The following is a 16,713-nucleotide window of genomic DNA, read 5'->3' as shown; positions in this document are numbered from 1 at the left end:
CAATACCCTCCTCCATCCTACACGAGGATAGTCCGTAATAGAATACATAGGACTAAGGCAGAGGCCAGCAACAACCTCCACCCCCGTCTCCTCCTACGGAAACTACAGCTCCCAGGATGCACTACCTCGACCTGGTTCTACAGTCCCTGTGTGTGTGTGTGCATTGCATGCTGGGACTTGTAGTTTCCACCTGCAGCGTGTGTGTGCAAAGCGAAAGGGAAGAAGAGGAAGCTACCTACAACTTTCCATGTTATGCAAATAACTCGGTGTTCCTTCCAATCGGAGGTGAGTGGGCGGGGCCCAGGGTCCCGTGGTCCGCGGCCTTGCTTTCTCTGTGCCCCTCTTGTCTCTTTCCTTGCTTGGCGTGGCCGCCATCTTGTTCTCGCCGCGTGTTGGCTGCGGAGGGTTTGCCGGACTCAGGTGAGAACTTTCTATTTCCTCCCCTCCTCCACCGCTTCTCCATCCCCCTGTCCTCGCACCGGACCCTCTGCCCCCCCCCCCCTTCTATCAGTGGCTCGGCTCGGCCTGGCTCGCACGGGCGGAGGAGCGGTCCGTGCTGTGAGGGGCATGGGCCTGCCCCGCTGCCTGAAGGGAGCTCGGCTTGTTCTGCGGAGTCTTTCCCCCTCCCTTCAGGGCTAGTCATGGGGGCGACCCAGGGCAGGGACCTTTCCCGCCCTTAGAGCTGGATGTGGGGGAGGGGGTCTTCTCCACGACCGTAGACCCCGTGGGCTTCAGGGTTGGATATTGGGAGGGCCGCCTCCTTTCCAAGGCATGGACCCACTGGATATGGTGTGGGGAGAGGGTGCTGCTCTCCTGGGGGTATAATCACTTCCCACCTCCCCAGGGCTGGATATTGTGTGGGGAGGGGGTGCTGCTCCACTTAGCTATAATCAGTTCCCAACTCCCCAAGGCTGGATTTTGTCCCCTTCTCCTTTTCAGGGGCATACCCTGCTTCCCTCCAGGCGTCGGGGGCAATTAATATTGTGGGGATCTCTTCTGCACCCCCTCTCCTGCTGAAAATGATGGGGAATTCTCTCCTGTAGAAAACAAACATCTTTCTCCCACCTCCTTTTTTCCAGCTGGATTTTGTGGGGAGCCCCTATCTCAGGACATGTCCATTATAGGGACTCCTTCCTGTGAATGTATTTGGAGGCTCTGGCATCCCTTCCCCCTCATTACCACCTGAGGCTAGCACCTTTCTTTGCCAAGTATGGAAGTTGTGAGGGGTTTCTCCTTGCTGAACAGTGAAACATTAATGACTTCCTGGGGCAGACCAGCTAAAAGACTCCCAAAATTACTGTATACAGAAGGTGTTGGGGGCTTTCTCCTTCTAATTATGGTGGTTTTGGTTTTAAGAAAAAACAGTAATCATCCCATTTTATGCAGTGGATACTTTAACTTCATAATGGATGAGTTGAATATCATAGCTCTTTATTATGTGAAGGGTGTTGTGAGACCATGGTATTTGTGTAGCCTGAATACCTAATAAAATTTATTCATTCAAAATGTACTGCAATATTACTGAACTGATTGAGATTAATCATGGGAATGGCAAAGAAAGCTTACATTTTAAAGCAGTCTTATGAAAGACTTCCTTTTCCAATGTCACCTTGCCATTTTTACTTTATTAAACTGCAGTAGTTTTAGAAATGACTCTTGTGAAATGCATGCTGTTTTAGAAAGTAAATTGAGTTGCCTGTCACTCAGCTGTATTGTAAGTTTATTAGAGGGTTTTTTGGGGGGGGGGGGACACGACAAATACACTGATAGGATGGTAAATTAATATTAAAATTAGAATAATATGTTAATTGTGACTTTGAATTTCCTGGTTTCTGTCAGTTTGTATCAGAATGCCGTCCCTTCTCCTAACATATATTTTCTTCTGCATTCTATGTCATTTAGATCAGGGGTTCTCAACCTTTTCTGAGACACCCCCCCACCCCCATGCTATAAAAACTCCACAGCCTGCCTGTTCCACAACTCGTTTTCTGCATATCCAGTAGATTAAAAGCCAGGGCTGGCATTAGCAGTAGCAAGCAGGGCAATTGCCTGGGGCCCCATGCCACAGGGGGCCCGCAAAGCTAAGTTGTTAAAGCTTTGGCTTCAGCCCCAGGTCCTGGTGAGTTGAACACCGGCCCTACTCTGTTTTGTTTTGTTTTTTTTTGGCGGACCCCCAAAACCTGCTTCTGGGCCCCCGATCCCTGGTTGAGAAGCACTGATTTAGATGATACGGCTTACATTGTCTTGAGCTCTTGTTAGCGAATGTTTTTGTTGCTTATGATATTATTTTAAAGGACATTACTATGAACTTGAAAATTTATAATGTACATTTAAAAATATTTTTTTAAGTAAAGGTAGTGTCATATAAAAATTGAGCTGATTTGTGCAATAAACTTAAAATTTAACATCATGCTAATATGGTCGGTATACTTATTCTTCAGACACAGCATCATGAATCAAGAAAAGTTAGCCAAGCTTCAAGCTCAGGTCCGAATAGGCGGAAAGGTAAGAAGAGGAAAACAACATTAAATTCATAGAGAGACCTGCCGTATTTTATTTTCATTGTATATTTTAGTGGTCTGAAATAATACTGCTGTTATGATCAGGATCATAGCACACTGGAGCCTGGAAAGTATCTTTCTTTAAACCCAAAACAGTTGGTTGCCAAAACATGGATATTTTATTCGGTGACTTAATCTTTTCAGTGTACATCAGTTTAATGCCTAAGGGTAGAAGGGTGTTTGTAGAAGCTTGTAGCATATAAACTTAATTAAATATGAAAAATACACTTTTGCCATATTTGTAAGATTTGCTTATATTTAAGATACTTGATGAATTGTCTTTCTGGTAAAACAAACTTTGTGCCTTTTTTAAAATAACTTTTGGAAAATAAGAAAGAGAACATCTTGAGAAAGGAAAGAAAAAAAAGAAGGAAAATGTAAATGTTTCCTCTTATTGAGAACTTGCTGTGAAACACTTTGATTTGTAAATAAGCCAGTGTAAATCTCTTATACTGGACCCTTTGATATTAATTTATCCAATGACTTTATGCTTTTAAAAAACCCTAGGAACAAGCTTGTCCAAGTAAAGCCTAACATACTAAAATTTTATAAAGGGTAAACTGTAAAGAACTTTGGGTCATGGGACTTCTCTATATTCTAGAGCGAATGAGAGATGGAGCATACTGGGGTAGTATGATTTTAAATTTGTGGAATAGTGTATCTTCTGGGAGAGAATTGTTCAGCTCTGTATCATTTGCTGTGAACTTTGGAAAACTGGAAGACTTCCTTTTCCAAACCCAGGCTTGATAATTATCAGAGCAGCTTTGACAATCTAAGTGCAGTACTCAGCAACTCCTTTTTGTTTAAATTAGTTAGTTGATATTATGGTACATGTGAATGTAGCATCCGATCTTCAGAGTTGCTGACTAATGTTTCTTGCATTGTCTGACTTTTTCAGGGTACAGCTCGCAGAAAGAAGAAGGTGGTGCATAGGACAGCGACAGCTGATGACAAAAAACTTCAGAGTTCACTCAAAAAATTGGCAGTAAATAATATCGCTGGCATTGAAGAGGTATAGTGGTATAAGAAGTTAATTGCCCTGTCTACATTGTTCACTTTAAAATTGACAGCTGGCTAGACGTTGAAATGCTAAGAAAAGTTGGGTCTGATTCTCATCTCACATGGTGTAACTCCCTGACTTCGGTGAAGTTACTCCAGGTTTACATAATTGGTGTAAATGGTAACAGGTTTTGCACCCTAATTACTTTAAGCTGTTGGTATTGGAAACTGGCTGGCTGCCTGTGTTGCATATACCTTTGAATTGCTTAAAAACAAAATCTGCTCAAATGATTTTTTTTCTTAGTAAAATTGGTTTGTCTGAATTTGATTACAGTTAAACATTTCTGACTCTTAAATTAAAGTTACTTGGTAAGCAAAACAGCGTGCCTGATGCTGTACAAAATGTAAAGGAGAAACATAATGTGGACCTCTTTCTAGATTTCAAGACTTGGCTACTATATTGTTACATGGAAACAAACAGAATTGATTAACAATCACAAGGAGCAGTTGTGGGTTTTTTTTTTGTTTTTGTTTTTTTTTTACATTTTCAAAGACACTAAATACTCTCTCTCTACATATAAGTTATGATCCCAGTTAGCTGAATCTGGCCCAACTAGACAGTAATGGAACCTCTTCGATGTTTTTAGAATATCTTTTTTAAAAATACAAATTTTACAGGAAAGTCGGAGTATTTTTAAATTGACCTTCCTAAGAAAATTGACCTTCCCATGTGCCACTGTGTACAAATGAAGAGAATGCTGAGATAATATGTAGAGGGGAGTGACCATAAATTAAATGTTGTTGCAGTATTTGGCTGAAGAAACGTAAAACATTCGATTAATTTTAAATTTTGTATTGTGTATGTGGAGGCCTGCTCCTTCAAGAGGTCCTAGTGCCTCCCATAGGGTGACTATGAATTATCCTAATTTTCTTTGACTATTTGTTTGAGCACAGTTAGTGTGCTCTGTGCTGTACAAAACTCAAAGATAAACACAGTCCTTGCTCCCCTTTACCCAGAGCTTAAAATCTTAATGCACAGCCAAAACTCTTTAGATACAAACTGTTCTGGGAAACTGAAGGGATGTTATCTGGACACTGCTGGCTTCCATTTTAATGACTAGGCCCTCACTCCTGAAAGTTGTTCCTCTTGGCCAGACCCACATTGACTTTAGAGGGCTCTATCTGTGCAGGACAGCTTGCAGGATTGAAGCCTGGGTGTGAGAGTGCTTATCAGTGAGGTGGGTTGAGAATGGTGAACTGTTTAAGTAAGAATGATCACCATGCACACTGAGATCTGAAACAAGTTCCAGGCATAAAGGACATCATGCAGCTTTATGAGACTGTTGTCTAAAAACAGGTTTAGAGTCTAATTCTAAATTATTTTAAATTAATCTTTATTGTGTAGGAACATTCCCTAGGCACTCAAATCTTCAGTATTTGTTTTTAAGCTTAGTCTCAGCCTTTTCCCCATAACATCTCAGTTAAAAACAAATTGAATGACTATAATAAAACAAAAAAACACAATGTTATAAATATGCTGCCATTGACTATGTTTACCAGGACTTTTTCTTTCCTTATTTAAAATAAAGACATTTCCAAAACACTCTTATTTTACACTCATTCTTTCTCAGTTTCAGAAAAAAATACCTTTCATTTTCTTTCCTTCTCCATCTAGTTTAAAACAAAACATGACAAAACCCAGATATACTGTTCCTGTTTAGAGGCAGAAATGGACTAGTGGTCCATCTAGTCAGGCATCCTTCCTCTGGCAGTGGCTAATTCCAGATGATTTAGAAGCAAGTGAAAATCTTCATCATACCTATGGTCAAGACATTGGTGTGATTGTGTGGGCATAGAGGTCGGTGCTGGCAGAATTGAGGCGTAAGGGGCTTATGATGTGCATGGGTGGACCCCTGCACTCTCATAGATTCTTTTGACTTCAGTAGGACTTCGTACAGGTATAGGGATCCATCTCTGTGCATCGTATTGCAGTATTTGGACCTAAGTTTTCAAGTATTTACCATGGAAGTAGGAGACTCTTATTTTTCCCTCTGATCTCTTCCCAGATGATAATTGGCTTATGCTCTGGAGCATGATGATTTATATAAATTGTTGTCCTTGGCAGGTCACTTTTTAACCAAAACAATTAATTTAACTGTATGATAACACAATAGAACACAGTAATCCATTGCTTGCTCACGTGTTTATCTGAATACTAGTTTCATAAAGGAACTTCAGCTCTCAACTTTTGCATTTCCATTCAATGTACATGTCCTTCTGCTATAAACCTATATTCCATTTCCATTACAGGTTTGGCTAATTATAACTTTTTTATTCATTTTTATTACTCTCTAAGAATTGTTGAGACTTTTCTAAATTCTCTAAATATAGGCTTGAATATTTAAAAATGTTAATATAAACAATGTTGTTTTGCAGCATTTGTACAGACAAAACTATTAGAGTATATTAGTGAAATGCATGAAATGTACTAATTGTTCTGTATTTAAATAGGTGAATATGATAAAAGATGATGGAACAGTTATTCATTTCAACAACCCCAAGGTCCAAGCTTCCCTTTCCGCTAACACTTTTGCAATTACTGGTCATGCAGAGGCTAAACCGATCACAGAAATGCTCCCGGGAATCTTAAGCCAGCTTGGTGCTGACAGTTTAACAAGTCTCAGGAAGTTAGCTGAACAGTTCCCAAGACAAGGTGGGTGTCCTTATTTGGATCATTTTATTGAAGATTTTTAAAAAGTTGTATCACCTTTTGGAAAAGGTTTGGAGTAAAATTTTCCAAAGGGCTAGTGTGATGTAGGCTCTCTGGAAAACTTTATACTTGGCCTAATACTTTGTGTTTTACTAATCCAAATAAATCACCCAAACTATTTTCACAGTAAACTTCACTTGTTCTTATGAGAGAAGACTTTCTCATGCAATACAGTTTTCTTCTATATTAATTATACTACTTTTCCTAACATCTTGACTAGCACAATGTATCTGAAACTAAATATCACTGCATTAGACTTAATGCTTTACTACTTTATGATATGAGTAGGCACCTTAAATCCCCCTGAACTATAACATTGTGATCATTAGCTTTCCATGTATTTTCTGTTTGGCTTGCTGATAGATGTTGGATTTTTATAAATTCCAAACCCACTTTCTATTCTCATAAATATCACCGTGATATAAACTGTTCTGCTCTTCATTTAATATTGCTATCCACTTAACAATGTTGTTGTAATGTAATGAAAGGCCTATTTTCAGTCTGTTTCAAGACTCTGTTACGTCGGCCCGGCTATGTGAAAAAAAGGCACATTTTTTCCGTTACAAGTTAGACATGTTTGTCAGTAGTACTGTGTTTTAAAATACCTTGCAATATTAAGTATATGGTTTCATGACTTGATGAAGCATGTCTTCTATTTTCAGGAATATAGAATGAAATATAAAAAAGGTAGATTGATATAAATTATTATTTCCAAACTGAAACTTTTAACTTGATAGAAATTTCTGCAAGAGTTGAAGTAACTTCTATAGGCAGAATAAAAGGTTAGTGATAGCTATACAGGTAAAATGCTGGTGCCATAAAATCAGGTGAGGAGAATGCATAGTATAACAGTTGGAATAAACTAGTTAATTGATACTTTTAAACATCTTTTTCTTTGATAATGCTACACTTCAATATTGAACACTTACTGTAGTGAGATGTTTACCTAAAATGCTGCTTTAAATACATAAAACTAACAGTAACTCAAGGCTCACCTGGATGTAGGATTCAGTTTCTTCTGTTTAGCAATTCATTTTGAAGTAATCATAGGCTTATATAAAATGTTTTTCCCCCTCTCTCCTCACCACCTCTCCTCCCATCTTCCTTGAAAGAGCAACCATACACTTCAAACTTACTCTCAGATCATTAAAAAATGAAACTAAATTACATTTTTCCTTTTTTCATTGCACATATTTAATGTCCCAGTGTCTCATCACTTTGTAAAACCTTTAGAACTGTGATATGCGGTAACAGTTTAAAGGCTTTGTTTTACTGAAAGATGTACAGTACTTGATGCAGTTGTATTGTAGCATCACAATGGAATACCGAAAGGGGTATGTGTGGCCGAGGGGGCAGGAACTGGTGTTTTGAATTGAACATTCTATTTGGGGGGATGCATCTTAGCTCTTCAAATCCTGTCAATTTTGAACTTGCTTAACAATTGCTAGGTTATCAATCAACTTTCTTAGGAAAAAAAGGTGGAAATGGGGAGTCACTTTTTCAACAGTGAGCATTCTTTCATCATCTCTAATTAAAATATTGGAGGCTTAAGCTTTAAAAACAGAGGCTGAGCATGCACAGTAGTTAGTTTAACTTTGTGCACAATGCTATTGTCATTATTGTTGTAAACTCCCATATTGGAGTTTATAGTTTTTCATTTCATGTTGTGCATTGATGAAACTAGAGTCCTTGCTGCCACACTCATTCAAACAGAGAAATCCAGTTCTTAATTTCAAACTTTTTTATTCATACTTTTTAAAAATATTTTTGAACATGCTCTAAAGGAAGCATAAAAATATATAGATGTAAAATGGCACTAGGTAATACCTACTACTTGTTCTAAGGTCCAACAAATTTACCCATCCCCAAGAGAACCAAGACAATTTAAATGTATATTTTAATTTCCTTATTTTCCCTAAGTTTTAGAAGAGCCAAGAGTTCAAGTCAAGACAGAAACACCAAATAATTTTCTATGTTACTAGTAGCCATAAAGAGAAAAAATCCAATTTGTCTAAATTTCAAATGGAGACATGAGCCCATTCTGATACATTAAAAATCCTTGCAACCAGTCCACATTTAGGACACTTCTTAAGATGTTACAGAATTCCTCTGAGTAACAGGAAGGAAAACTGGTAAGAAGGAATTGTTCTATTCTGTAGTTTTTCACACTTTTGAGTACATTTGACAGGTATGCTATATGTTGAGGGCTCCAGTAGTCTTAAAGCTGTAGTTTTATTTAAATAGAACTTACAGGGGAATGATAGGTTTCTTATGGACCCCTGAATGGGAATGCTGTATTTTTCAGAATGTTCTCTCCTTGCAGTAGTAACCTCCAAGAGAAATCAGAAGATATCCACTTCCTGTTTTAACCTGTAAATTATGGCTTTTGTTTTGTGAGAGACAAGTATTGTATAAATGGGACTAACTGTTGTGTTAAAGCATATACTTAGTACAAAACTTTTTTATAGTGTTGGATAGCAAAGCAACAAAATCTGAAGACATTGATGAAGAAGATGATGATGTCCCCGGTAGGTTCACTAGCTCATTCTATTTCTTCAATTTGAGATTTAGTTACCATTCTGATACATGTTTAGATTTGTGCAACTGTATTTCTCTTGCATTTAGAGAGGCAGTTTGGAATAATGGACTGATCATGGAACTGAGATAAGGAACTCCTGAATTGCAGCTTTCACACTAACTTACTGTGTGGCCTTGGGCAAATCACTTAACCTATCTGTGTCTTATCATCTGTAAAATAAGGATAAATACTACAGGGAGGTTGGGAGGATTAACTATTTAATATTTGTACAGTGGCTTCAGGATGTAAAATACTGTATGAATTTTCAGTAGTAATCATTGGATTACCTTCTCAGATCTGACTGTTTAAATGCATGCTCATATCTGTAATAGGAGGTACTAAGCTCCACCTACTTCCAGGTTCTGAAAATTCTCTTAAAGGAAAAAAAATAGAATCTTAAACTGGGAACTTATAGCCATATGCCATTGTTTTTAGACTTGTTCTTTTGGGGGTAAATTGTTGGAAACTATTAATTTGTGTTTTTAACACAATTATCTTCTCTATTCATCAGTGTAATTTATTATCTAAAGAGGTAGTCAGGAGACCAAAATTCTGTCTCTGGAGTTGACATGCTGTGTGACCTTGATGGTCTATAGGTCTATTCTAAAGTTTCTACCCAACTTCACACCTAGATCCTAATTTTAAAAGGTGCTAAGCCCTCAACAGTCCAAGTGAAGTCAGCAAGAGCGCCTCTGAAAATGAGATCTAGGCATCTTATGTTGAGCATCCAAAGTTAGTGGATGTTTCAGAAATTTAGATCTTGCCTTTCCTGTACCTCAAGTTCTTCATCTTTGCAAATGATACCCCTTTTGCAAAGTCCTTTGAAATCTCTAGGTGAAAAACACTATGTAATCATTAAGCATAATTAATAACTATTCGGTATCTTAGATAAAGTTACATAGTTTCTTTAAAAAATATGAAGACAGCATTATTGGGGAAATGACTATTAAATATTTCCATCTCTTTCAGATCTCGTAGAAAACTTTGATGAAGCATCAAAGAATGAAGCGAATTAAATCATCAATAGTTCTGGAAGCTGGCATGGACTAGATTTAAGAAATCAGCTATGTGGTTCCAAAGTTTTACAGAAACAGAGAACATCACCTGTTAATAGTTCAGTAATATAAATATTTTGTATTTTAATTATGCTGTTTGTTCAGCATTTTCTGTCAGTTGATTTTGCATTTTGCACTTACTCCCAGGATCTACTTTTTCGGTCAAAATATAAGAAATGTCAGTGCAGTTTGAGGGTGTGTGCATGTGCGTATGTGTATGGTGTGGGTGTACGTATAGTGGAGAACAAATTGGAGAACAGTTCTATTTAACCTTCCCTTTGCTCTCAGAAGTAGAAGTAAAGCAAATCTTTACAGTTGTTACTTTTTATTTCCACCAAATAGTGCACAGAAAGCAGTGAAAAGTGAAAGTCTTACTTGTCCACATTTCATTAATTCAAGGCATTCTGCCATTAAGACTTGGGTTTAATTTGCTGTGTTAACTATTGTATTTGCAAATATGTATCTCTTCCATGTTGAAAATGTTCACATGCTATTTGCTATCAACCTCATGTTGATTCCAAATGATACCAAAGACAGGATATTTACAGCCTGTTTGGTATGGTAACATTTTTAAAAATCAGACCTAGAAGAGTTTGCTTATTTTCCTTTTTAAAATTCCTTTATCTCTCGCTGTCTCCCTCTACTCCTCCTCTAACTTTCGCCAACTCTATCAGCCTTCATTTCGAGTCCCTTATTATAGAACTGATGTTTGTTCAACCCATTCCACATAGACTAAGCAGTATGTTCTCCTCTTGATTATGTGGGTGTACTTCCCAGGAATATTACTTGCTAATTTTCAGAGATTAGTTCTCTCTACCATCCAGAAGAGCTAGGCTGAGTCAGTTCTTGAACTTGGACATCCAGTTGGTAACAGTTCTGTGCATTACTTTTGCACAGTAACATACTGTTGCTTAAAGGACTTTGAGCTGTTCCAGTGCCATAACTGCAGCCATTAGGAGCTGACAAGGCACTGTCATTCTCCAGGGCACTAGAAATTAGGAGTGTCTTGCGGATAATACTTATATTAATGTGAGAGAAAGAGGTCGTTGATCATATTGCTGTAGCCTCCTGCTGGGCAGTTTGTGCAATGACTCTGAAGGGATTTTTTTTTGGCCTATCTAACTTTGCCTATAACCTACCTCTAGGTTTGGTGTCATGGCTATAGTAGCTTATTAAATACCACAAACCTTTTGTAGGCATGCAGAGGACTTTGGAGGTATCACTGGTATACTGCAGTATTTTCTGAACCTTCCTTCAAAATGCTCAATGTGAATCCCTTTGTCAGAGGCTCTTTGAAGGTGCTTGATGTAACTTGCATTACAACATAGTTGGCATCACTGTTAACCTGTGTCAAGGGCAGCTGTGGCTTAGGAAAGCCATTTTTCTCTACATCTGTCATCTTAAATATAGCTTAATTCTGAGACATATCAGCTTTCTACGTAGGTTCATACACTAGATAACTGTAAAATACAACGCTATCAGTACATGAGAGTTCTAGTGACATCAACGTAAACTGCAAAAGCAGAGCTCTTGTGGTTTGTCATCTGGACTCAATTTATTTTATAGACTTGTTCAGTTTTCCTGTTATATTTTATATAATACATGGATCTTACTACAAAATAAAACAACAATACAAAAGAGGAAATGTTCCCTCTTGTGTGTCATTTCCTTCTCCCAGTGGCACTTGCTGAGGAATGTGTTGATGCAGCTACTGCTTTAAATAGCATTACATTCATTGTCATGTTGCGTTTGATAGCTAACATGAAAGCTTATTGGATTGGGATAGATCCTGCAATACTCTGAGAAAGCCCTGAGGATTCTCACCTTCTCCTCCCCTTTTCCTGTTAGTACTAGATGGGACTCCCTTCATTCTCATGGCTACTCCAACCTTCTGCAGATTGTTGCTCTTGGTAAATGAAAATCTCTTATTCTTTCACACGCATACAAACTGAGCAGACTGCCCTTCCAATGCCTCTTCTGGCCCAGTGAGCAAAGAAAGGAGACTAGGAAACAATCTTTCAGCTTTGCGGAGCACTTCCACTAGTTAAGTGGCATGAATGAAGAACATTTAAAAGTTGCAACTGCACTGACTTTACAGATATCCAGCATATTTTTTCATTACCAATCATTTAGTTACTGAAAATCCACATATTGTAGTATAAAGCATTGATTTCTGGAATAGAAAGTGTGGTAAAAAATATTTGGAAGAATAAAAACAGTAAGAATCTGGGGTAAAAATGATTTGGTAAGTTTGTAATGAGACTTACTGATTCATGCGCAAAAGAGAATCTTTTTAATTCTTGCTATTTGGTCATTGTAACCATCATTGCTTACCAATGTTTGGAAACCAGCAAACTATATGGGCTGTGTAAACACTTTTTTTTTTTTTTACTGTATCCAAAAGCTGTTGACCACTTTTGATTTGCTGCTGAAATGCTAAAGCTTATAGAAATCCATTAAACTGATTTTAATTGAAAATAACCCACCAAGGCTCTTGTGGAAAATAGCTAATGTTCCTTTATATATAGCTAGGAAATGACTGGAACAACCTTGGTGCACACAGACAGGAGTATAGAAAATTGAATGTGCAGTATACAGGTGCCTAATTTTGAGATGTATGAATACTACATAAAGGGTGCCAGGTGTGTGGTTTTCTTTACACTATGGGATCCAGTGTCTCCATTTGGAGCCCTGAGGATTTCCTATTTACAACTCATTTCAGTGGTCCATTCTGAAGGATAACTACACAAGACTATTTAAGAACTCAGTCATTACTTCCCTTGACCAAGACATCATTGTTGAATTACATGACACCCCTTTTCTTTCCTTGCTTAGGTAGACTACAGCACCTGCTAATCTAGATTGCACAAGCCAATATTAGCTTAGTTCTCTGTTGGGAGCGAGTTACACGGTTGTGGTATCCAACTCTTGAGAAAACTGTGCTCATGAATCTTCTGCTTCTGGATGAGAGTTGTGGTGTTGCAGTGAACATAGCTGTAAAAGGTATGGATGGGGAGGGAAAGTTGACCTTGAATTGGACTCTGTATTCATGGGATGCTAGGGCAGAGTTCGAAGCATTGGGTTATGTGCTCGTGGTGACCTGAGATGGTCTGTAGATGGGCTGTTGTGGTTTATACCAGCTGAAGCTGTATCAGGGGTGTGGCTTTACTCCTAGATATAAACTGAAATAATCAAGCTGGAGATTGTAAGTGGGTGTTCCACTGTAGCTAATTCTGTGCCCAATAAATTATGCAATCTTCTGGCCCGCCAAAGATGGAAGTGGCCAGTTTTTCATTGCTGTGGCTGTTTGTCAAGTAGTAGTAAAGCATCTAAATGGATCTGAAGGCTACAAACTGATGTAACAATCTGTGGGCAGATGCCCTTAGTCTTGGGGGATGTTAAAGAGGAGGCAAGTCCTTGACATCGCTCTCCATTTCTCTCCAGCATCATTTCCATTTTGCCTAGGTTCCGCTTTATCCCACTGATCTCAGCTAGTCTTTAAGAAAACTGGGAGGTTGTGTTGTTTACTTTTTGACCTGTCCTAACGCAAATGTTTGTCTACAGGGAAGATAGACATGCTTCCTTTGCTATACTGGGTCTTGAAATAAAGCATCAAGTCATAAAATTACCAAGCTTCAATTAATATATTTCTGTAACAAAATATACAACAGAAGAAAGTTGGCCTCAAATTTTCTTTAAAAAACAATTTTAAATGTAGTTTGTGATGAAGGAGCTCTTGTTAGAACTAGTAATTTGGCTCTTGCCACACATACTTTCCATTTGTAATTATAATTGTTCATTTTAATTAGCATAAAATACCATTTAGCTTTTCACGGGTTCTTTTTAGATATTGGAACCCCATCAGTACCTGGCCCAAGCCGGGGAAGCTAATGATCCAACCAGTGGACCAAATTCGGTAATGAATCCTAGTTGCATCACATGCGACCTGCGGCACGTTGCATGTACGCATTTAAAAAAAAAATCCCCACACACATGCACATGAGGCATAGCATTTCACAGTATAACCCATTTCATTGGGGCACAGTTATCAGCAATATAACAGATTTCATTACTTTCCAAAGTGTTACAAAAGAGTTGTTCTTTAACTTTTTTAACAAAAAAAACACCCTTATGCTGTTGACCTTTGATCCCCACCACCTTTAAAGAATTATATGGTTCATGTTGTTATGCTGTCCAAAATATTCCTCTTCTTTGAAATTAGACTTAATCTAATCATCTTAATTTTATTTTACTGTTAAACCATAAAAATTGAAATTCAGCTGACATGAAGATTTTAATTTTTAAAGCCGCAAAAACCAAAGAAATTTTGGTTTAAGGCTGAATCTGTACATACAGGGGCTTAATTGTTCTGTATAGGTAGGCAAAGTGTTCTTTCCAGAGTCTTGTCTCCTGTCTCGAGATTACCTTCAGGATGTTTGAATGAGAAGTAAAAGACATTAATATAAAATCAAGAATTTGGAGATGACAATCATCTTTGAAATAATCATAGAAGAGCTGAACATTAAAATCAGGATGAACATGGAGAAGACCAAAATCATGTCAGTTTGAATGTGAAAAAAATAAAAGATCAAGAAATTATTAAAGCAAGAATATTAGGTGAAGAGGTGAAGCAAAGCTTGGTGACTCATTTCAAGGAACTTTTACATCATTAGGAGGTGCAAGCATGTTCTCTGTTTTAAAGAGACCATATAATACTTAGTACTTGCTCATAGACGACTAAAGACTGAAACAATACCAAGAAGGGTTGGAAACAACACCAAGAAGGCAGAACAGAAATGTAGGCTGGAGATAGTTGTGCCTTCTATCAAATTAGATAGTAGGATGATCAAAATTAAACCAAGTGAAGCATCTTGATGACTGAAAGATAAATACTTAGCGCTTGTATAGAGGTATGCAACCCCTGTGATCTAGCCAGCTTGGACAAAGTAGATTAATATTTTTCTCCATTTCCAGATGAGGGCAGGAAATGGTTTGAGAGGTTGACTTCCTTAAGGCAAGATGGCACATCAGTGACCTAAAATAGGAATTACCAGGCCATGCCAAAAAAAAAAAAAAATCACTACATATGTGATGGCATGTAAAACAATACACAGAGGCCAAATTACAGTCAGCAATGAGAAAAGGTGAATTTGGCATTTTTGTTTTGTGATGGCAATAGTGAGGCTTTTATCATGTATTGAATGAGGAAGTGAAAAAGATGTAAGTACCAACACTCCCTTAGCTTTACATTCAATTGATATGAGGTAATCTTAAATATACAGTAATCACTGAAAAATTAATGAATGGGGATTGACAGGTTCAAGGGAGAAGTTCTAAACTGGATTCTTGTATTTTAGGATTTCATGTGCATAAATATAAACGATAAATATTTTTTTAAATGTTTTTTTTACTAACAATCTAAAATCCCAAAAATGCCTATCTTAGGTTTATACTCTGTTGGCTATTGAGTGCTCTGGGAACATCCTGAGGCCTGCACAAATAAAACATTGGAATTTCATCTGATTTACTACTGAAGACTTTGAGATATATTACTAGTTTGCTACCTGAATTTGTATGCAATGGAAAAGAGTGTACACAGTCTGCAATACGTGCTATGGGATTTCATGGATTTTCATAGCTAATCTACTCCATATTCAGCTCATTTTTGTACAGAATGAGTGAGAGCTTCTATCACAGGCTTATTTAATTACCAGTATCCTGAAATTTTTTCCATGGCATATAATACCAGTCTTGATCTTGGTTTTTAATCCTAAATGTCCAAACAATTACATGCTTTTCATTGTTTCGTACAAAAAGGTTACTGCACCTGGCCATTTCATGCTATTTAATACCATAGATAATTGAGAGACTTCTGGTTCCAGATTGGTGAGTAACCCTTCTAGCAATTGCAATAATGTGTGCTTTAGGAGTGAACTTTTTAACTGGCTTATTGCATATCTTACCAGCTGTAATACACTATTATGGTAAATAAAACTGCATTAGTGAAGTTTCAAAATCCTGACCAATAAAGAAACAAGAAAAACTCCAATCATGTGTGGTAATAGAATAGGCAGTGTTTGCTTATGATTAGAGCATGAGACTTGGGAGATCTGGGTTTTGTTTCTAACTTTGCCACTTGCTTTTTGGGCATCTTTGACCAATTTACTTAACCTCTCTTTGTTAGTTTCTAGAGCTGTAAAATGGGGATAATGTACATTTTCAAAAATTACTTTGAAATCATCAGACACATAAGTGGTAGGTATTGCTACTGGTATTTTATCAAATATCTTGAGCAAGTAAGGGAATTTTGAAACCTCGCAATGTAGTCTGTGCTTTTGAAAAAAAGAAAAGTGGAATTTTGTTTGATAAATATTGTCAGCTAAATAAAGATTATCTTTTGGACAAAGTCTACATGATCACTGATGACAACTGACGACATATATCCTATTGGGATCCAGGAAGTGGGCGGGCGGAAGCCCTCCCACTGCTAAAGGGTTCCTGCCCCCCAGCCTAAGGTGACATATATGTTGGGCAAACTAAATGCATAATACACCTGATTTCAAATAAATACAGAATGCATATACTGCTGTTACTAAAAATATAAAATATTTTAAATGCAATGAAAAATTGGAGTTGTATTTTGATTTTGTCACAATTGATTTTCAATTTTTCAATCTAAAGGATATTTCTTAGTTTTGTCTCCTGAGGGTTCCTTCTTAATTGGACCTATCTATTAGTAATATTCACTAG

At 37.5% G+C, this 16,713-nt stretch overlaps 1 protein-coding gene across 1 annotated transcript; it reads left to right on the top strand.

The window, feature by feature from the left end:
• Positions 1-300: 300 nt before the first annotated feature.
• Positions 301-16,369, top strand: BTF3L4 (basic transcription factor 3 like 4). The gene is made up of 6 exons (XM_048860844.2): positions 301-420; positions 2,442-2,505; positions 3,460-3,573; positions 6,072-6,273; positions 8,799-8,858; positions 9,878-16,369. The coding sequence occupies exons 2-6, from the start codon at positions 2,452-2,454 to the stop codon at positions 9,922-9,924; spliced, it is 477 nt and encodes a 158-aa protein (XP_048716801.1). The 5' UTR covers positions 301-420; positions 2,442-2,451; the 3' UTR covers positions 9,925-16,369.
• Positions 16,370-16,713: the final 344 nt, after the last annotated feature.

This window comes from Caretta caretta, chromosome 8 (genome assembly GCF_965140235.1).
Source record: "Caretta caretta isolate rCarCar2 chromosome 8, rCarCar1.hap1, whole genome shotgun sequence".
Taxonomy (NCBI): Eukaryota; Metazoa; Chordata; order Testudines; family Cheloniidae; genus Caretta; species Caretta caretta.
This window is presented reverse-complemented; position numbering and strand designations above follow the sequence as displayed.

Coding starts and splice junctions, on each gene's coding strand:
- BTF3L4 (XM_048860844.2), top strand. CDS start 2,452: ATGAATCAAGAAAAGTTAGCCAAGCTTCAAGCTCAGGTCCGAATAGGC. Junction 2,506..3,459: donor AGGTCCGAATAGGCGGAAAG/GTAAGAAGAGGA, acceptor TGACTTTTTCAG/GGTACAGCTCGCAGAAAGAA. Junction 6,274..8,798: donor TGAACAGTTCCCAAGACAAG/GTGGGTGTCCTT, acceptor ACTTTTTTATAG/TGTTGGATAGCAAAGCAACA.